Here is a 22,916-nt window from a genome sequence, read left to right on the forward strand (position 1 = left end):
GGAGGAAGAAAGCTGAGTTGCCAGCCAGACTCGAAGGAAGCAGAAAAGCAGGGCATGCAGTATAAAAGAGAGATTAAAATGTGGGTTAATTAGAAGAGCTACTTGGGGAAAAAGCCTAAGCTAAGGCTGAGCTTTCATAATTAGTACTAAGTCTCTGTGTCATTATTTATGAGCTGGTGGCCTAAAGAAAAATCCATCTACAGATTGTGACCTGGAAGTATATGCCAATTAATTCTTTTCTCCCCAAGTTGTTTCTGCTCAGCAACAGAAAGCAAACTAGAAAAGAAATTCTTAGCCATGTAAAGGTATATAAAGGTAAAGAAATTAAAACATAAGTCAATAGAAAATTCAAACTATGTTTAATTAGAATGTCCAAACACGGACCCTTTTCAGCATTGTGGAGTTCCACACACAGCACTACCCTTGAAATATGGTATAGTACACATTTTGTGTTTAAGCTTTGGAAGAGGTTGGGCCACTCAAAAATAATGTTAATTTTCAAGTTCAACACTGTGGTTATTTCACAGTATTTCAAAGTTTGTATAACATACATGGGAGAATATTTTTATTTGTTTGCTTTCAGTGCTAGAGAGTAACAGTGCCCTAGGAAGACACCATTTTTTAAATGCTGTTCTGGATGAACATCTAAATCACACCATGAATGTGGAATCTTCACTTCAGGAGAACTGATTGTGTGACTGTACATTTACTTCAGAAAAATGCATCTCTCTGGAGACCAGGACATGCCAAGTGTTCCTTAATAATACACACACACACACACACACACACACACACACACACACACACACACACACACACACCTTTATATTCTCTGTCTTACTGCCATGAGAAAAGGTCTCTCACTGAACCAGGAGTTTTCGGCTGGCTGGCTCACCCCAAAGTTCTCAGGCTGTGCCTGTCTCAGTTCATAGGCACATACAACTATGTCCAGTGTTTTACATGATGTTAGAATCAGAAGCACATACAGCTGTGTCCAGTTTTTACCATGAATGCCTGGAATTCAAACTCAGCTCTGGATGCTTGCAAAGGACCCACCAAGCCAGTCCCTGAAAATGTCTTTTAAGAGAGATTACTCACGAGATGGGGCCGTGGCAGTTGCTGTGCATGTTCTCCAGCACAGAGGGAGGGGCTACTTCCTTACAGAGGTAATGATGTGCGTCTGCAGTGAGTCTGTAATAGCCATCCACTAAGGACACAAATGACAAAGCTTCTCTTAAGGAGCTAAGTTCTATTTCCTAATCAGAAAAGAAACCACATAATTAAAAATAAATTAAGTTTTAATTGTTCAAATCTCTAATAACTTCTAATTACCCAGCCTGACCTAACAAACTCTTAAGTCTGATCCTTAAGACCTTCCCATGGGCTTAACACACCTTTCCAGTTACAGTCACTCAACATTCACAATTTAAATACACTCTTCAATGACCCTGCTACACTCAAACGTCTAATCTATATAAAGGTTAAGATTAATTATAAATATGAACATTTATTTTATATACTTCTCAGGCTAACATGCATGTACTAGAAACTAAAATCTTAGGATATGGAACTATGATGTGATTTTTATTAAAAGACATATTTATGAATATACAATTAGCCAAAAATGTGACACTTTATCAAATGGAAAAGCATATTCACCTATCAAAAAGTATTTTTCCATATATCAAAATAATCAGTGTAACTGAATAATTGAAAAATAAAGCTCAACTTACAGCAGTAAGAAAAATGTAGTATGTTGAATTAAACAACTAAAAACCTGGAAATGATCATCAGAAGTTTCAAAATACTCTCGTACAATGCAATATATTTTCTAAATACACAGAAAATGAACTATGTTCTTGGGTAAGGAAATTCAAAATTATGAAAATATAAACACATATCCTAAGCTGGGCACAGTGGCTCACACCTTTAATCCAAGCACTTGGGAAGCAGAGGCAGATGGGTCTCTGTGAGCTCCAGTACAGCCAAAACTACATAGTGAGACCATATCTCAGAAAAAATAAAAACAAAACAAAAACAACAAAAATCCTAAACTAATTTGTAAATTGCCACAATCTCAAGGAGAACACCAGCAGGCACTACAGTCGATATTTATGAGAAACAAGACAGACATGGGCTTCAGAACAGCAACAGATTCACATAGGACAATAATGACTCCAAGGGTAATGGGAAAAGAATGCTTCCTCCTGCCCCCCCCCCCACCCTATCCCACAAACTGCTGAAGTCCAAGAGGGAACTAAGTGCAACCCAGAACTGGCGTAAGAGATTATGTAATGGGGTCTCTCAATTATAGTATCTCTAAGTATTTGTAGTAAGACCGACAATATTCATACAAAAATCTGCACACAATAAGACATTTGCTGAGCTGGTATTTTTGTATCATACTTGTAACTATAACCAGAATACCTAAGCAACACTAAAATACTTCTGAAAAATTCTAAAATGTCACCACTTTTTACGCATGATACAAACTTACCAAAATTTTACCATCTTGCTTATGGATAGTTACAAGTCTACTTTCATTTGAGCATTCCTGGTTTGCTTGCTTAATGCTGACATCAATAATATCAGGAAAATCACAATATAACTGTAAACCCTGTAACCAAGAGCATTTAAACAGTTATAATGCCTTTCAAACAAGGGTTAGAAGGTGGAAACAGTCACTTAAAATTCTTTAAAGAGGTACTGATAGCAATATATAGGCTTTAAATGTGATTACATCTCCTAAAAATTGAGCCCTAAGACAATGTTTATATATTTTTGCTTTGACTTAAAAATGAAATCATTAAAGTATGACAGGAAACTTTTGTATTATAGAACTTAACCCACTTAATATTATAATGAATGATTGTCAGAAAATTGGAGAATTATCAACTGTGGTAAAAAAAATATAATAATATTAAATCTGTCAATATTTGACTTATACACATTAACAAATTTAAATGTTACAATGCAAATATAATAAAACTAAATATATTATCAAAATCAGTTAAAAGTTTTTCATTTAAGTAGCTTTATGATAGTGTTTAAATGTCAATAATAATGAAAGAATAAAGGAAATAAAGTTAATTTAAAATCACAAAGACAATTCAATCCTTTTCAGAAATTGTAATTAAATCATTACTAATTATTTTGTCACAAAAATTAGCAAAACATTTAAGAGCTATAGTTACAACTTTGATGGTGTTACACAAATAAAATTTCTATCAGCAGAGAAAATCAAGAGTACATTCAACAACTAAACTTAGTTTGCTTTCATGGTCATTGTACTTAACATAAAAGAGCAAGAACGTATCATTAAAGATTACCTGTTCTGTCAGTGTCTCACTTTCCTTATGTCTCCCTCTTGACCACTGAATTCCACCGTTTCCAGTTATTATAATGGTTGCAAAAATCTCCTCACCTGAAGGACCTCTTGCAGATTCTTTTACTTCAAATTGCTCTGTGTAGAAGGCAGACTGCAGGGTTTCCAAGTTTATAAGATACTTAAGTTTCAAGTTTCTGGCAGTGGCTTTGCATTGACTGAACTGCTGAATGAATCTGCGAAATCTATACCTTATTCGCTTCCGGGTTAAAATATGATAGTCTTGGATCTTTGCTCGAACGCACTTTGGTAAGAATGTCTTGTAGCTAAAAATAACAAGCACACAGAAAACAAAGCAAAACAAAATTAGGAGGTTAATTCTCACCTTTCCCCACAAGAAGCATTTTCTACAGTCAAGTGAGTAGTTGATGTAACCACCATCTGGTATATATGCAAAACCATTCCATTTGATGCACAAACATTCTGGGTGACAACAGAATTTAGAATAGGACATACTAATTTTAAAGTTGTCCTTTCAAGTATTTCTTCAGTTATTCTGAACTTATTAGTGTTTTCAAAACAAATAAAGCAAGTAATGAACACCTGTGATATTTTATACAACTTAATTTCTTCTTATAGAGTATGTGCTATACTGAAAAACTGTATATCTCCACAACCTTTTATTTAATTTCTGAGTATTTGTGGTATATGCAGAAGAGCACACCTATGTGTGCTGATGTACTTGCTGTGTACATCCTCAAGTAGAGATCAGAAGTCAAGATGGGTGCCTTTATCACTTCCCCCCAATTTATTTTTTATTAAAAAAATATATTATTCTATGTGCACTGGCGTTTTGCTTGCATGTATATCATACCCATGCAATGCCTGCAAAGGCCAGAAGAGAGCATCAGATACTCTTGGAATAGTTACAATTGGTTCTGGGCCATTATGTGGGTGCTGGTAATGAAACCAGGAAAAGCAGCCAGAGCTCATAACTGCTAAGCCATCTCTCCTTACCCTAATGTTATAACTGGGTATGTGAATGATGTATGTGGGAGCCCACTGTCAGAGCACGTGTCTGGAGGTAAGAAGACAGCTTTGTGGAATCAGTTCTCCCCTCCCATCTTTATGTGTGTTTTAGGAATCAAACTCGGATCACCAGGCTGGTGTGGCAAGCACCTTTACCTAATAAGCCATCTCTCTAGCTCACCTACCATATTTTACAAGACAGGGTCTCCTACTGAACCTAGACCTGTCGCACTATACTGACTGCAACACCCAAAGCTCTTTCTTCACCTACCCAACACGGCAGTTACAGTAATACATTATCATATCAGCTTTTATGTGTGTTCTGAAGATAGGAACTCAGGCCTTTGTGGCTGTGCAGTGAGTACTTCTACCCACTGAGCCATTTCCCACTCTCACTATTTTTATTATAACATCAAAATTTATAGCAAACACCGAACATGTAAATTACATAAAATATCTAAGTCTTTACATTTGTTATGTATGGATATACAAAAGGGAATTACCTGACAGAGTTATAGACAGCTAGTGGAGTTTGGTCCTTCTCTTTAGCTATTCTCATCATATCTAGTACTGCCATTCCAAGACACTCTTCTTGAGTTTCATGAGTCACGGGCACTTTTATCCATCCGTGCACAAAATCATGCCGCCACTGAAAAAAGAAATGATAAGGGAATGCCTCAAGTTTCACTATCACATTTAATTACATTATATCATATAAATTAACTTCTAAAATATGTGTTCAAGTCATAAATCAACTCCTACTTTTATTTGTAAATCATTTCACCAAGAAACATTAGTAAAGGTTCATATATAAACAGAAACTGACAAGTTGGGTTCACAGCCTATCTCACTATTTATATTTTAAAGTTTTATCTTAACACAAAAATAGCTGAACCAAATTTTTTAAATTTATTTATTTTTTATATTGCAATCCCAGTTCCCCCTCCCTCCACTTCTCCCACTCCCTCTACTTCCCCCCATCCCGAATCTGTTCCTCTGAGACGATAAGGCCTCCCTCCCCTAGGGAGCCTACTAAGTCTGTCCCATCATCTCTTGAGGCAGGACCAAGGCACCTCTCCACCCCCACACTCCTGTGTTAGGCTGAGCAAGGTATTCCTCCATACAGAATGTCCTCCACTAAGTCATTTGTGCATTAGAGTTAGATCTTGGACCCACTGCCAGTGGCCTCATATATTGTCCCAGTTACACCATTGTCATCTATATTAAGGGAGTCTAGTTTGGTTTTACACAGGTTCCCCATTTGTCAGACTGGATTCAGTGATCTCTCACTAGCTCGGGTTAGCTGATTCTGGGGGTTTTCCCATCATGGTCTTGACTCCTTTGTTCATATTATTGCTTCTCCCTCACTTTGATTGTACTCCAGGAGCTTGGCCCATTGGTTAGTTGTGGATTTCTGCATCTGCTTCCACCTGTTTCTGGAAGAGGGTTCTAGCTTCTCTGGGGTTGTGGATTGTAGGCTGGGTACCTTTTGCTTTATGTCCGGTATCCACATATGAGTGAGTACATATTTGTCTTTCTGGTTTTGGGTTACCTCACTCAGGATGGGTTTTTTTCTAGTTCTGTCCATTTTTCTGAGAATTTTAGGATGTCATTGTTTCTGACCACTGAGTAATACTCCATTGTGTAAATATACAACATTTTCTTTATCCATTCTTCAGTTGAGGGGCATCTACGTTGTTTCCAAGATTTGGCTATTACGAATAATGTTGCTATGAACATAGTTGAGCAAATGTCTTTGTGGTGTGAATGTGCCTCCTTTGGGTACAAGCCCAATGGTGGTATTGCAGGGTCTTGAGGTAGGTTGATCCCTAATTTTCTGAGAAATCGCCATACTGATTTCCACAACAGCTGTACAAGTTTGCACACCCACCAGCAATGGAGGAGTGTTCCCCTTTCTCCACAACGTCTCCAGCATAAACTGTCATTGTTGTTTTTGATCTTAGCCATTCGGATCAGTGTAAAATAGACTGTCAGAGTGGTTTTGATTTGCATTTCCCTGATGACTAAGGATGTTGGGCATTTCCTTAAGTGCCTTTCCACCATTTGAGATTGCTGAACTAAAATTTAATTAATCAAATATACCCTGATTTCAATCTGTACTGAAGACATTATACTAGAGTTTGTGTGGGGGATATAAAGATACATAGAATATGGTCCAAGGAATCAAAAAGACCAAAACTTTTCTTGGAAGCTAAACAGAAAAGCAGGTCATTACAATGTCAGGTAATATAATAAGAAGTACAACATAACAGACACTATAGGAACCTTAGAGACAGTTAAAATTATACACAGTTGGCAAACCAGAACAAAGACATGGAAAGAATGAGACAAAAAGAAAGTACAGGGCACACTCAGAGATTTAAACTAGTAGCTTGCCTGGGTCCAGGCTGAAAATATTCTTGAATGACCTGACACTAGAGGCAGTGAAAGTTTTTTGTTTTGGTTTGCTTCATTTGTCTTGCCATGTCTCTTTCCCTGCTGGGACAGTAAAAAACAGTAGATGTGCTTGGACAAAATAAAGTGTACTAAGAATACATGGCTTAGATAGATGATAATAAGAGTCTGCTACAAGAAATAGATGACATTGCAAATCAACAGGTAAGACATAAAGAAGTGAGAAAAGGGGGTGTGGGGGTGGAAAATATCTGTTGTGCAAACATGAGGACTAGAGTTCAGCTCCTTAGCAGCCTTTGAAAAGTCAGGCCAGTCGCAGGGGCACCTGCCTTCATGTTAGCATTGAAGAGAAGTTGACAGGATACTCTGTGGAGCTAACAGAGCATTCATTCTGGCCAAGTAGTGAGTTACAGGTACAAAGAAAGACCCACCTCTAAGTGTAAGGTGAAAATGATTGAGGAGGATGCCAGATGCTAACCCCTATCTCTACTATGTACATACACTCACACACATACATGTGAATTTACACACACACACACACACACACACACACACACACACACACACACACACACACACACACGGGGGAGAGAGAGAAGGGAAGACAGACATAAAGGCAGAGACAGAGAGGCAGATAAAGAATGAATATCAATATGCCCAAGTGCTGAGGTATGCATGAGGAGAGCAGAGGAAAACTTTCAGGATTGGTCCTCTCCTTCCACAACGAGAGTTCTGAGGATCAATCTTGGCACCAACTGCCTTTACACAGAGCCATCTCACCAACCCTATTTTTGTTCAGTTTTAAACACATTTCCTCATACTTAAAAATGGCAAGTTATTCCCTTTAGCTAAGATCTATAGGGAACTATTAGCTCTGTAATAGCATGTGTGTGTTCTGTTACCATATAAAACCAGTAGGTAATTAAGTTCTTCTCATCAGGAAATTCTATAGAAATTATAACCAAAAGAAAATAAATGTATGAAAAACTAGTGTGAATACTACTAAAGAATAAACCAACAAATAGGCATTGGAGAAAAGTTACATATCAGTCTCAAATGTCAAAACAAAGTCATTAAGCCAGAATTATTTAAAATCACATTATGTGACTAAGAAAACTTCATTTCATCAAATTCATTTAACTAAAAGTTCCCCCAAACTTTTAATAGCTGCATTTAACCCAAGGAACTTTGTATCTGCACTGGCCAGACAAACAGAAAGGAGTAAGCACAGTGGGATGCCAACCTTGAAGATACTGTGCTAAGTAAAATAAGCCAGACGCACACAAAAAGCAAATACTGTATAATTGCATCTGTATACACAAAGTACTAAGATAAACACACATTCTGCCTCACAGGAGGGAGAATGGCAAACTGTTAAGATTGGGGAGAAGTGGAGAGTTACTGTGTAAGGGTATGAAGATGAACACTGTTCTAGAGAATGATGTTAGTTAGGGTTGTGAGGTGCTGAATATGCTTAATGAACTGAGCTATAAATTTGAAAATGGTATGCTTTTAAAATTGTATTATGTACATTTTACCATAATGAAAAAACCTGACAATCCCACATCCTCAAAGAGAATAATTTTTTCTGTTTTTTGTTTATAGACTCAACAGGTTTCACAATATTGGAAATGGGAGCCAGGGAGCTGTGTGCTCTTCCCTTTGTTGCTATCAATCTCATTGGAAATCCTTCACCTCACACACTGGGAACAGACACCAAGGGAACTCACCATTTCTCTGCTTTCTTTAACTTCTGTTCATGCTATTCTAGCAGCCCATGAGAATATAATAATTTAATAAGAAAATATTTCAACTGCTGCTTAATTCAAGGTAATGGAGAAGAAGGCATTATGAAATGTTAAGTGTACAGTAAGATGGACAAATAGCTGTGCTCAGCTCTCTAAGAACCAGTATGTAGACACCCTCCCAACTAGAAGAGGCTACCAACTATCACAGCTCACTTTTCCTTTTCTTTTCTCTTTCTTTCTTTCTTTCTTTCTTTCTTTCTTTCTTTCTTTCTTTCTTTCTTTCTTTTTTGAGACAGGGTTTCTTCATGTAACAGTCCTATATGTTCTGGAGCTCATGTTGTAGACCAAGTTGGCCTTGGACTCACAGAGATCTGCCTGCCTCTGCCTCCTGAGTGCTAGGATTAAAGGTGTGTGCCACTACTGCCCAGCATCATTTTTGTTATTTCCTCCTGTTACGTTTTACTGCCTATCATTTAAACCTGAAATTATCCAAAATTTATTTTTTAAAAACTCTAAAGAAATTTTACCATCTAATGGCCACATGAATTGTGTTATAAATTTATTCTACATTTTTTCAAAATCCTAAAAGAAAAAGAAAGTGATTTCAAAAGAGTCAACTTATTAAAAAAATGTAAATCATGAGACCAAAAATTATTATTAAATAGACTATCCTTTTATCTTTCTATATACCTGGAGCACAAGTTAAATTTAGTCTTCCCACTTGACATTACTTACCCACTAAAGGTATACATTACATAAGAAGATATATCTAGCTTAATACACATATAAAAATTAATAATTATACCTGAGCAAAAAGGTAAGACATGACAAAGTCATCAAGAAGAGGAGCTTCAGCCCCACGAGATACTCCATATCGATAGGTTCTGTTGCTGCCACTGCAATACCAGTGCGGAAAGTAAAATCTATAAGAGAATTCAAACATTCTGTTAGCTTCCAGAGCTCAAGCACTAACCACAGGCATTTAACCACCCTCAACATTCTAAAAGTTACTAATGTATTGCTAGAAAACACAAATAGCAGCGTTGCATACAAGTTGTGAACAGAAGGATTTGTGAATAATACCACGATAGCAATGTAAGCAGAAAATAAAAGAAACACAGTAAAGCACAGTGGAGCACACCCAGGAAGCTGAGGCAAGAGAACCATGAGTTTGAGACTATCCTAGGCTATCTAGAATACCGTTTCCATAAACAAAACACCAAACTACAGGAGCAGCAGCAAATGAAACATAAGTAACTGTAAAATCAACATACTTCCCACTTTGGTGCAATATATAGTAAGATCATAGAAGAAGAAGCAATCAAAGGAGACAGGAGAAATATAGACATAAAAGTCAGCAGAAGCTTAAGTCCAGTAGTATTAATAGACACATCTGAAAATACAGTTTTCAGTGTAAACAATTTGTCCTTCATCTACGAAAATGAAGATTAAAATTTGTCTTTCAAAGAAAAATTAAGTATGTTTACTTTTGAAAGTAAAAGCTTTGAAGGTGCTGGAGAGATGGCTCAATGGTTAAGAACACTGACTCTGCTCTTCCAGAGGACCTGAGTTCAAATCCCAACACCCATATGACAGCTCACAACTGTCTATAACTCCAAGATTTGACAGTCTCACACAGACATACATGCAGGCAAATCACCAATGCACATAAAATAAAAAATATATAAATAAAATATATTTAAAAACTAAAAATTTTGAGATTTAATTAATCTACACAAAGCTTGTTCATTTAAAGTGCTTAGTGATTTGTAGTATTCACTACAAATGGTACCAACATCACCACAATTTAATTTGCTTTTTTATTATTTCCCCATACCCATTAGTAATCATACCTGAGTAAGTCACCCTGTTAATCCCTAGCTATAAGATACCTTTTTTTATAAATTCTATTCTACTTATTTTACATTAAAAATACTGGCTATGATAGGCCATCTTTTTATCTGACTTCATTTACCTAGCATAATGATTTTAAGTTTCATCCACTTTTTGCATATAGGAAATGTATTCCTTTCTTCTAATGAATTAATGCTGAATTGTATGATGTACCACATTTTATTTATCCATTCATCACTTGGAAAGCATTTGAGCTACTTCTATTTTATGCTAATGTGACAAGCACTCTGTGAGTAGTGTTTTGTGGATGCATGTTAGTAACTCTCTAATATCTTTCAGGGAAATGGCCAATCTTTTTCCAAAGTGACAGTGTATGAGCATTCTAATCAGTACAAATAATTTTCAACACTTAATATTGCCTCCCCTTTCTGATGTTGCTATCTTTAACGCTTTAAAATTATTTTGTAAAAGCTTCATTACTTTGTTACAACTTACATACAACTTGTATGTAAGAATGCCACTGCTTTTTACCCTTTTTAACAATTTATTAATATTTACTTTGTGTATGGGCCAGAAGAGGGCCATACTTTGTGTATGGGCCTGAACTGGAGCTACACACAATTGTAAACTGCCCTGAAAGTGCTAGGAATGGAATCTAGGTCCTCTAGGAAGAGTAGCCAGTACTTTAACCCAGAACCATTTCTCCAGCCCATATGCTTTTCATATGTCCATTATTTAGACACCAAACACTTTTTACTAACGTCTTACCCATAATTTTACATGAAAATGATGCTCATGCTCAATAAAAGTTATACCTTAAAAACAGAAAACACAAGCTCATGCGTCTACATATTTTATACAGATTAAGGAGAAGAAAATAAGAAATGAAATATGAACATTTATTAAGAACCCATCAAGTACTAATGATGTTGCAACACTGCCTAGCATGCATGGCACCCTGGGTTTGATTTCCAGCAAAACCAAACTGGGTGGGGTGATACATTCCTGTGATCCCAGAACTACTGGGAGAGGCATGAGGATCAGAAGCTCAAGGTCATCCTTGGTTACACCTTGAGTTCAGGGAAAGTCTAGGATACACAAGTTCTTGTTTCAACAAATAAAAATAAATAAATAAAAACATCAAATAATGAACCTGAATACCACACATATTATCTCTTTAATGAGGTACATGCAAGGTGGCTAGAAGGCAGTTTGTGAAGCAAACTAGGTAGGAGTTTTTTCCAAGCTGTAAGACTGAGGATGAGCAGTAAGTCACAGCATCAGATCCTTTATTTTACAGGAAACTCTTAGTATTTCATAAGTCATAAGAAAATTAAATAACACATATGTGCCTGGAGAATTGTAGCTGTTTGTAAGACCAAAGTTATTTCTTTGCTACCCCTTTTATACAGAAAAATCTTCTGGATTTTATTTCAGAACCTTAAGCGATATTGCACATTTCCATAAATCACTAAATGAATTATCTTACAAACAAAAACTTTAAACTTTAAAAACTATTTGTAGAGCTGGAGAGATGACTGAGAGGTGAAGAGTGCTGGCAACTCTTCCAGAGGTTCTGAGTTCAATTCCCAGCAACCACATGGTGGCTCACAGCCATCTATCATGAAATCTGTTGCCCTCTTCTGGCCTGCAGAAATATATGTAGACAGAACATTGTACACATAATAAATAAATAAATCTTTTTAAAAAAAAAAACTATTTGTAAAGAAGAGATGTAAGCTTGTATTTTATTGCACACACATTATATTTCCTGGGAAATTGGCAATATTCCAAACATTAAGGATTTTACACAAGCCATTTTTATCTGTTTTTTATACTTAATTATAATCAAGCCATAAGATGGCATCTCAACAGAAGAAAACATCATAATTATGACATTATGCAGACAAAATTTTATCCCACTTTGACTTTTATTAACACACAAATAACTTAACATAAGAAAGTACCTTATTCTGTAGAGTACATTATGCCTGGTTGACTCATCTATGTGGAAGACATGGTTGGGTGGGTACCAGATCCTTTCTGTTTCACTCATTAAAGCAAACATATTATGATACACAGGCGTAATACCTAGAAATAAAGCATAAAGAGGACTTAAGTAGATAGCTAGCAGAGCATTTACATAATGGGCATAATCTGTCATGACGTGATACCTAAAATTGAAGCAAAAAGAACTGACTACAGATAGCTAACAGAGCATTTATGTAACACATAATCTATCACGAAGCTTTGGTGACAGCTCTTCCAGTCAGCAGAAACTTCAGTAGCAGGTGAACTATTGTGGGAAAAAAACATCTTAAAACCAAATGTTTTCATCAAATACCTCTTTATATTTTAAAATATGACCGTTCTTATTCCTGCATGGAGATAAAAATAATCCAGCTTTTAACTGTTTTCTAAAGAGTTTCTAAGTTCCTCTTAACCCCTGGGAAAATATGTCGTGTGAGAATGCACATGTGTGCATGTGTATATTTCAATTGAGAGTGATTATCAAATCACTGAGATAATAACAAGTCACTGGATACTTTTAAAGAAATGACACATTTTCATATTAAAATGAAAAGATTTTATACAATATGACAACAATTATATTGTTGCACTATTTAAGTTTATTTTAAAAATTAAAAGCCAACTGAGCCATCTCCCTGGGTCCCATAAAGTTAAATGACAACTGGGCCGTCTCACCGGACCCAAATACGTTTCCTTTCTGTCTTTTTTCCTTTTGGCAACAGAGTTTCATGTAGTCCAAGTTGACCTCAAGTTCCTTATGCAGCTGAAGCTGACCTTAGGCTCCTGATATGCCATCCCCCACTGATGGGATTACAGGAGTGTGCCACCACTTTAACATCTCTTTTCCAATATGTTACAAAGTACGGATGTAGCTCAATGGTGAAAAGCATTTCTAGAATGAGTGAGGGCTTAGTGTCAATTTCAATTACCAGAAAAGTAAAGAAACACTAGGGGACAAATATGCTAAAAATAAATACAAAAAAGGTTGAAGGACAGCTGGGGAGATAGTTCATCAGTTAATAGTGTATACTGTAAATGGGTGGAGGTGGCGGTGGCACACACCTTTAGTTCCAGCACTCAGGAAGCAAAGCTCTCTTAGTTCAAGGCCAGCCTGGTCTACAGAGTGAGTTCCAGGACAGCCAGGGCTACACAGAGAAACTCTGTCTTGAAAACCCAATAATAATGATAATGATTAATAATAATAACAATAATAATAGTAAGTGCATACTGTGGCTTGCAAAGGACCAAAGACAGTTGCTAGCTTTCACACTGGGCAGCTCAAAACCACCTTAACTCTAGCTCCAGCAAGATCTGATGCCTCTGACTCCCTCAAGCACCTGCATATACACACACACACACACACACACACACACACACACACACACACACACACGAGTTTTAAAAGTGAAAGTTAATAAAGCAGATTAAATAAGAATAACAAATGTTGACTTTCTTTAGTGATTAATAAAATTAACAAGCGATTTTCAATCTGACAAGGAATTTAAAAAGGCACAATCAATTTTTAAAAGTATATTCAAAGCTTTTTGGAAGAAAAGTAATAGAAGAACATTAGACCAATAAATCTGAAAGGATGGGCAATTCTCAGAAAAATACAACTTTTAAAAAGAAATAAATATTAAATAAACAAAAAAATTAAATATTAAAGACAGAATCTACCTACATTTTCTTTTTCTAATTTATTTTTATTGTATGTGCACTGGTGTTTTCCTGCATGAATGTATGCAGGTGGCAGAACCTCTGGAACTGGAGCTACAGACAGCTGTGAGCTGCCATGTGGGTGATGGGAGTTGAACCCAGGTCCTCTGTAAGAACAGCCAGTGCTCTTCACAGCTGAGCCATCTTTCACCCCCACCTACATTTTCCAATGGAAAATAAAGGTGGAAGAGAATAAAAGGAAAATTAGATTAGGAAAGAGAGAAAACGAATCAGGTTCAAAAGTTACATATGAGTGTAACGAAAACCAGAAGCAATGCCATCTACTATTACAGATAAATGGCATATTCTACATTTAGAAAATTGTGATACCACAGCAGGCAGGCATACTAAAAAAATGATAGTTTTGCTTATCAAAGTAAATACAAGAGTCCTAAGCAGTACTGTCGATAGGCAAGTCAGCAAGGGAGCTTATGGAGTTCAGTTCACGGATGACTAAACCCTGGAGAGGCTAAGCCCTGGGGGGACTTCTCCTGAACGCCCCTCGATTCTGCTGTGCTTCCTCCTGGGTGCTTCTGTCATGTTCCTGCTGTATTTGGCATGGTGTGATTACTATGTGAAAGGATCCCACTGTATCTAATATAGTGTGATTGTTTCTTGAGAAAATCCCACTCCTCACTGGGCAATTTACTTGCAGATCATAATGACGTTGATTTTTTAATTTAAACTAGAAACAATCTTATTTTACATATCAACCCCAGTTCCCTCTCCCTCCCATCCTCTCATGCCTCCCACTGACCCTCATCCCATCCCTCTTCTGCTCTATGAAAAGGGTGAGGTCTTCCATGGGGTAATCATCATACTCTGTCACATCATTTGGGGCAGGGCCTAGGCCCTCCCCCATGTGCTAGGCTGAGAGAGTATCCCTCCATGGGGAATAGGCTCCCAGTGTCCACTCATACATTTTTATATGAGCAATGATCTTAGTTGAAAGTCAGTGATTTGATTGAACTTCCTGGGTCAGCCTAAAAGATACAGGTGGTTAAGACAGTAAAAATGATTAGGGAAATGGTGTAAGTTATCCTGTCAATTGCTCCAATAAAAGATACAAAAAAAAAAACAAAAATGGGTTAAAAATTACCTTCCCCTTTGTTAGATTTCAGAGGATGAAAAATAAGAACAAGGAAGTTTCATGATTACAGACTCGTGAATTCTACCTATGGAAAAACAGGCTGATGACCAAAGAAAGCAATTATGTTCCTACACCCAAGATTAGGCCTGAGTTCCTTGGTTATGTAGCTTGCAAGAATTAACCACAGGTTTTGGTATGCATCTTGGAAAAAAACAAAATTGTGAAAGAAAATTAAGTGACTCTATTGTGTATAAAGAAAAAAAAGATGGTTAGCTGGCCACTTGTTTATAAAGTTCTGTAGAGTAGAAATAGAATAGGAATCTGCTACCTGCCAGTACAAATATATTTGGCTTGCTTAAAACTTTGTTAATCAATTATAAAAGAATCATTGCTTTCGGGTAAAGATGTTATGGTGGGAAACTTAATACAAAGAAAAATGTTTAACTATTTGTTGGCTTCTAAGGAAAAGATCTTAATATGATTTCTTCTTATGTAAAGATTTTAACTTGTTTTTGGAAAATATGTAACTTGTGGTTGTGAGGTAATCTTTTCTTGCATAGAAATCTTTGTCTTAGGTGGTATAAAAGAGATAAAGGAAAAATAAAGAGGCAGAACAAGCAGCAGAAAGAGAACAACGACATGAATAAGCTTTGAGTGCTCAGACAAATTCTCCTGTGTGTATACAGCTCTGCTGGTGCCACGTCTCTTCTACACAGTTTCCCTGACCTGCTGAGAGCTGGTTCTCTCAGTGAGATCCTAATAAACCTAACCCATAAATATTTCTTTAAAGAAAATCACAACACAGCCATTGTTCATTTATCAAAGGATTGCAGAAAAAAGCTAAATTAGAAAAATTTATTAGCTAGGCAATGGTGGCACACGCCTTTAATCCCAGCACTCAGGAGGCAGAGGCAGGTGGATCTCTGTGAGTTCCAAGACAGCCAGGGCTACACAGAGAAACCCTATCTCAAGAAACAAAAAAAAGAAAGAAAGAAAATTCTATTAATGTAATATATCAAAATAACATTATAGAAATCTAAAGTAAAATGGCAAAATAATAAATTTTAAAAATTGAGTACACTGGCTTATACTTTATTCTTATCTACAAAATATTAGTTGAAGTATTTTATAATAAAAAACAAGATTAAAATTAATGGTATGACACAGGGGTGGGTCTAGGCCCTATCCCAAAGTAAATGATAGCCTCTTATGACCCCCTATGGAAGGCCTCACCCTCCCTGGGGAGCAGAAAGGATATGTGATAGGTAGGGTGTTAATTGGGGGGGGGGTTAGGAGGAGGAGGAGGGGAGGCAGTGGGAACTGGGATTGACATGTAAAACAATCTTGTTTCTAATTCAAATTAAAAAATGAAAAAAAATTAATGGTATGACCTCTTTGCTCATCACTCCTCCCTCTCTGCAACTGGGTTCCAGAGTTCAGTTCAGTGTTTAGCTGTGGATGTCTGCCTCTGCTTCCTTCAGCCACTGAATGAAGGCTCTAGGATGGAATATAAAGTCAAGACCAGGCTGCTAAAACCCACAGAAACAGCTGACCTGAACAAGGGGGAGCGCATGGACCCCAGACTGCTGTCTGGGAGGCCAGCATGGGACTGATCCAGACCCCGGAATGTGGACGTCGAGGCCTCAGCACTCTATGGGGCTTCTGGTAGTAGATCAGTATTTATCCCTGGCATAAGAAATGGCTTTGGGAACCCATTCCACATGTAAGGATGCTCTCTCAGCCTGGGCACATGGTGTGTGTGGGGGGGCCTAGGCCCTGCCCAGGATGATATGACAGACTCTGGGGATCCCTCCCTGGGGAGTAGGGGGGGATGGGATGGGAGGTTGGTTGGTTGGGGGTAGGAGAGGAGGGAAGGGAGAGGGAGCAGGGATTGACATGTGAATCAAGCTTGTTTCTAATTTGAACTAATAAAAGAATAATTTCTTGGAAAAATAAATAAATAAAATTAATGTTATGAAAATAAAACATTATTCCTAGTAAAGCAAATCCGCATGACTAACAAGCATGCAATTCCTATACTGAAGGAAATGCAAACAAATGCTACATGACAGCACTTTACACCCATTCATTCAGCAAAAACAACAAGATTTCTACCAGTGAGTAGTACTGTGAACTGTAGTTGTTAGGATTTTACTAGAAATGCAAACTGGTGTAGCTTTTGAGAAAGCAGTCCTAATTTGAGGAACTTGTGCCTACAAAACATTTAAACACTGCAACCTAGAACTTCCTCCTGTGTACATCTAAAGGAGTAGTAACAAAGTAAGAGAGAAATTTCAGGCAGAAGAAAACCTAGGGCAGTATGACCCATGCTTTGCACTGTTATGAAGTTCGACAAAACAGTGGGAATAAAAGTCACTGGCTTAAGTAGATTTTTCTCAATTTTTTTTTTTTTTTTTTTTTTTTACAGAAAAGCAAGGTGCACTTTAGAATATCAATTTCCTAAAATTACCTCAAATTCCTAAAGTTGGAGGGAGGGTAATATTGCAGAATATATGAGTCATATATAATGACGGAAAGCCTTTGAACACACACAAGAGATTATTTCCTACTTATCAGGATATGACTAAAGGATTCACTAAGGCCCTGCATGCTGCCGCATATCTTCACATCCTAGCAACAGGATGTTGCTAGGCAGAGGCAGGCAGCTCTCTGTAAGCAAGGCCATCCTGGTCTACATACCAAGTTCCAGTCAGGGTGACATGGTAAGACCCTAGCTTTAAAACAAAAACAAAAGGGATTCATTAAATAGAAAAACCCTGTGTAAAAATGGAGAGTTGGGGTTGGGAATTAGAAAAAGTCCACAGCCAAGCGGAGGGGAAAGGCTCACTCTGCAAATGAACTTCAGGCTACAGTAAATAATACACTGTATAAACCACCACAAGCTACAGTAAGTAATACACTGTATAAACCACCACAAGGGCACAGTGGAGCAGGAAATAACGCAAACACTGTTTTGACTGTTTATTTTAAATTGAGAAATGTTTTAAAGATGGAAATTCAAATATTATCCTCTAAGAGCCACAACACAAACCTCTGGATTCCTATCTTTCATGACAAAAAGTACATGCTTCCTCCTCCCTTGTAAGCATGCTTGGTGAACTTAATGTTCTGGGCATACCACGGCCAAACAGGAAGTAAAATTGTCCAAGAAAAGTCCACAAAATATCTGACATTCTGACATTTTATACAGAAAAACACTGAAAAGAGACTCTTAACTTAAAAACTAGCACTTGTTTTAAATGTAAACATCCAAGTATAATTTTAATAACTATTCTTAACTCATGAGATTTTGAAGAATAAGACAATGTCATGGTTCTTTCAAACAGGGCACTTACACAAAAATGCAAAAAGTTAATTCATATTCATTGATCATTAAGATTGTGTGTGCAGTATGCTTCTGAATGTTTGTGGTGGGTGTGCTTTTTACATGTATGTTTGGATGTGTGGATGTGCTTGCCTGCATGGACATGTTGGGAGGTCAGAAGCTGACTTCTGGTGGCTGACCCTCTATGGCTCTCCACTTTTTTCAACACTTTTTTCGGTTTCTCACTGAACCGAAGCTCACCATGTTGGCTAGACTGGCTGACTAGCAGCCCCTGGGATCTGCCTGTATCTGCCCTACACAGCTCTGGGAGCTACGGGAACATACTATCACACCCAGCTTTGACTTACACATACACATAAAATAAAAATAAATGAATTTTCAAGAAGTTGGAGGGAGGGGGCTAAAGAAACAGCTCAGGGTTAAGAGCATTCACTGCTCCTCCAAAGGATCCTAATTTAGTCCCCAGCTCCTTCATGGAGTCTTACAACCATCCTTAACTGCAGTTCCAGAAGACCCAGCACCCTCTTCAGGCTTCTGCAGGCATGCACATGGTACACACAAATGCATTCAGGCAAAATACTCATGCATATAAAAATAAAACAGTTGATCATCTAAGTCATAAAGTTATAGTGAAGTTCAGAGAGTTGAAAATTTCCAGAGTATCCACACTGGTCACAGAAAAGAGTTAAAATCAACAACAGAAGAAAAATCATAATCTCCCAACTGAAGACCATCCAGCTTTTCTGCTTTGGTTAGTCTAGCCAGCCACCCTGGTTATGTGAACTCATCCGCACACTGATGGGTCTGGTTATGTGAACTCATCCTCACACTGCATGAGTCTAGTTATGTGAACTCATCCTCACACTGATGGGTCTGGTTATGTGAACTCATCCTCACACTGATGGGTCTGGTTATGTGAACTCATCCTCACACTGCATGAGTCTAGTTATGTGAACTCATCCTCAACACTGATGGCTCTGGTTATGTGAACTCATCCTCACACTGATGGGTCTGGTTATGTGAACTCATCCTCACACTGATGGGTCTGGTTATATGAACTCACCCTCACACTGCATGAGTCTAGTTATGTGAACTCATCCTCAACACTGATGGCTCTGGTTATGTGAACTCATCCTCACACTGATGGGTCTGGTTATATGAACTCATCCTCACACTGCATGAGAGTCTGGTTATGTGAATTTATCCTCACACTTTTGCAACTAGTGTTTTACACACTGAGCAATCCCACCCAGACCTTTTTAGTGTTCTTGCTTTTTATTATAATTCCCTTTTTTGCCCTGATAATAAAAGTAAATCAACAAACCAAGTTGATTATATGTCAGTGGATATATAATGAATAGAGATATACGTTAAGTAAGAACATGAAGATGGAGGGACAGAAAATTGTATGTAAGTATGGCTTTCATGTACTATTGAAGTCAGTGTGACATTAATTTAAATAGATGATTGTAAATTTAAAGATTCACTCTAATCTTTAGTGTAACTTTTAATAAAACTAAAAATATGTAACAAAAGTGAGACTCAGAATTATAAACCACAAAAAATAAGCACAGAAGTAGGCAATGAAGAAAAATACAATAGCCAATAGCCCTGTCTTGAAAAACAACAACAAATATATAATATAGAAAATAATGAAATGATAAAAATTAGTATACCCTATCACTATTTCAAATGCAAGTTCATGCAAATAGCCCATTAATGGCAGCAATTTCTCAAATGGATAAAAACACATGGTTTAACTACATGTATCCATAAGAGACTCATTCAAAACCTAAACATGCAAACAGGTTGAGGGGGGAGAAAGTCGGAGAACAAAATCTACACAAATAATAACCAAAAGGAAGCTAGTGTGGTTTTAACAATATCAGAAAATAGGATTTAAAGTGAAAAAATAACAAAGATAAGAATATATTATAATTAAAGAAGACATAACAACCAAAAGACAGAACAATTATCACCACACTATGAACCAAAAAGAAGTAAAGGGGAAAAGAGACAATAATAGTTGGAGAATTCAACACACTATTCTCAATAATGGACAGGAAAACTACAAAGAACAATAAAGGCAAGAACTTAAACACTACAAAGCAACTAGCTGTAACAGCCATACAAAAAGCTTTGCCCCCACACAACACATCTTTAAGTGCATGTAAAATACACTCCAGGTTTGTACAGTCTCAAAACTACTGTCAATGCTTTCATAAAGTTAAAACCATCCAAAGTTATCTTCTCTGGCTAGACTATAATAAGTAGAACATTAAAAGAAAAATTTAATTTCACAATACATTAGAATTAATCACTCAAGGCAGGTGACAGAGGCCACCCACCTCTGAGGTACTGAGAGCATGTCAGCACTGTTAAACTCACTAGATGTGTCGATGGTTAGGCCTTTGAGTTCTTACTGTAAGCCTTCCCTCTCATGCTCACTTTCCTGTAAATGAGTAGATACTGAAGAATAGGGCAATTTGATTCCCTAATTGGCAGCTGTTAGACTTTCTCTTCCTGTCGTGGCTGCCTTTAACAAACAGCCGGATAAGCAGCCAGCTGGACTACCCTTGGCCAACACTGGCCATTCTGAGCACTCCGTGGACTCCTTAAGAAAACTACACAACGGCTTTTCCTTCCTGCTCTTGAAGTGGTCTCAGCCAGCACTACTTCAGAAGGTTGTGCTGAACGTTTCCTGTCATAAGCCCTGGTGTACTGAGGATGATCACCTAACCATTCCCACCAGGCCAGAGCAAAGCACTTCCCTTGGCAGCCTGACAAAGGACTCTGTGACTGGAAATAAGGGACAGTGCTATGACTGGTGACAGTACAAACCTTCCTTTACATGCAAGGTTTTCTGTGATTGGTTCAAACACCCCTAGCTGTATCAAATAAGCCAGCTAAGAGACATCATCCTATTCTACTCCCCTCTATTTTAACATTAAGCCCAATGAAAGAGTCTCTTGAATGGCCTTTTATTGCCTATGGGTTGAGCTGGTAGCAGGAAGAAGTGACAGCGGCAGCAGCTTAGCAGTTGGTGGACTCAGCTGTAAAAAGCAACAATGTAACCAAATGCTTGACAGCTGAAGAAGAGGCAGAACAGCTCCTGAGAACAAACCCCACAAAGGAGACAGCTGAAGTACACAGAGAATAGAGGCCAGGGGCTCAAGAATAAACCAATTCTGTGAAGAGCCCAAGAAGAGGAACTGCAGGCCCATGATACTGGGAACCTTCTGGAGACCTGTCAGACCTTTCGGACAAGGGTCTCAGATACCCCAACCTCAATGTTGTAAGAACAGGCACTGTCAAGGGCCGAGGAATGTCAATACCTAAGATTGCCTGGGATCTACAACTCTAGTTGTGGCTAAGGGCTAAGAAACACCAACTTCTGTGGGCACATAAGAGCTGCAACATTTGTAGAGCTAAGAACACCATTACCAGGGCTACACAGATCTGTAACTCTCTGAGCAGTGGTTCTCAACCCATGGGTGGCAACAGCTTTAGAGGTCTAATGGAAGTTTCCCCAGAACATTGTAGCTGACTTGTATTTTGAAGTGTTAGCACCTGGGCTTTGAACTGCCTTTTGTGATGGTACCTTCTGCTGCTGACATTTTTGTTTGAAGTGGTTTGGATATGCGGAAATTGACTTGCCAAGGTGTAAATTATAGAACAATAAAAAAGATCTTTCTCTGAAGCAATGTCAGTTAGTTCCCCAGAAACTGGCTCCCCTGGCAATTCATCCTGGATTGACCCTATTTCTTCCAAACACAGCAAGGTTGCAGGTCAGCTATCCTGTATATCAGATATTTACAGTACCATTCACAGCAATAGCAAAATTACAGTTATGAAGTAGCATATGGTTGGGGTCATCACAACATGAGGAACTGTATTAAAGGATTGCAGTATTAGGAAGGCAGAGAACCACTGCTCCCAACTGCCAATGCTCCCACTTGCTTCAGTCAAATACCAAAGAAAGTAAAATGACTACTGGCTAACCCTGAGAGACTCTGGAGCACTCACCATGCATGGGATGTCCCTACGACATCCCTCCTCTCAAGGCTCAGGCATCTATGAGGAAGAGGACGAGGAAATACTTTAAGAGCCAGAGATTGGTGATTTAAAAGAATAACAATGCTTTCCGAATAAAAGGGGACTGATGCACACAGGAACTCTCAGAGACTGAGACTGCAAATAAGACTTGTACAAGTTGAAACTAGACCAAATCAGAGCACAGAAAGAATATGAAGTTGGGAGGAGGTGGTGGAGGGGAAAGAATATGATTAAAATATATTTGTGTAAAATGTTTTTATATTAAATTAGGTAATTTTATAAAATACAATTGTAACATTAAAAAAA

At 37.7% G+C, this 22,916-nt stretch overlaps 1 protein-coding gene across 1 annotated transcript in view; it reads right to left on the bottom strand.

Moving 5' to 3' along the window:
- The window catches only part of Jak2 (Janus kinase 2), a 64,928-nt gene that overhangs the window by 28,174 nt on the left and 13,838 nt on the right, over positions 1–22,916 (bottom strand). Inside the window, exons 4-9 of the mRNA XM_027406441.2 lie at positions 12,339–12,462; positions 9,323–9,440; positions 4,858–5,003; positions 3,330–3,651; positions 2,498–2,617; positions 1,099–1,256 (exon numbers count right to left, since the gene is read on the bottom strand). Coding sequence (XP_027262242.1) covers positions 1,099–1,256; positions 2,498–2,617; positions 3,330–3,651; positions 4,858–5,003; positions 9,323–9,440; positions 12,339–12,462 — 988 coding nt within the window. The remainder of the gene's footprint in view (positions 1–1,098; positions 1,257–2,497; positions 2,618–3,329; positions 3,652–4,857; positions 5,004–9,322; positions 9,441–12,338; positions 12,463–22,916) is intronic.

Source organism: Cricetulus griseus, chromosome 3 (genome assembly GCF_003668045.3).
Source record: "Cricetulus griseus strain 17A/GY chromosome 3, alternate assembly CriGri-PICRH-1.0, whole genome shotgun sequence".
In the NCBI taxonomy this organism is placed as follows: domain Eukaryota; kingdom Metazoa; phylum Chordata; class Mammalia; order Rodentia; family Cricetidae; genus Cricetulus; species Cricetulus griseus.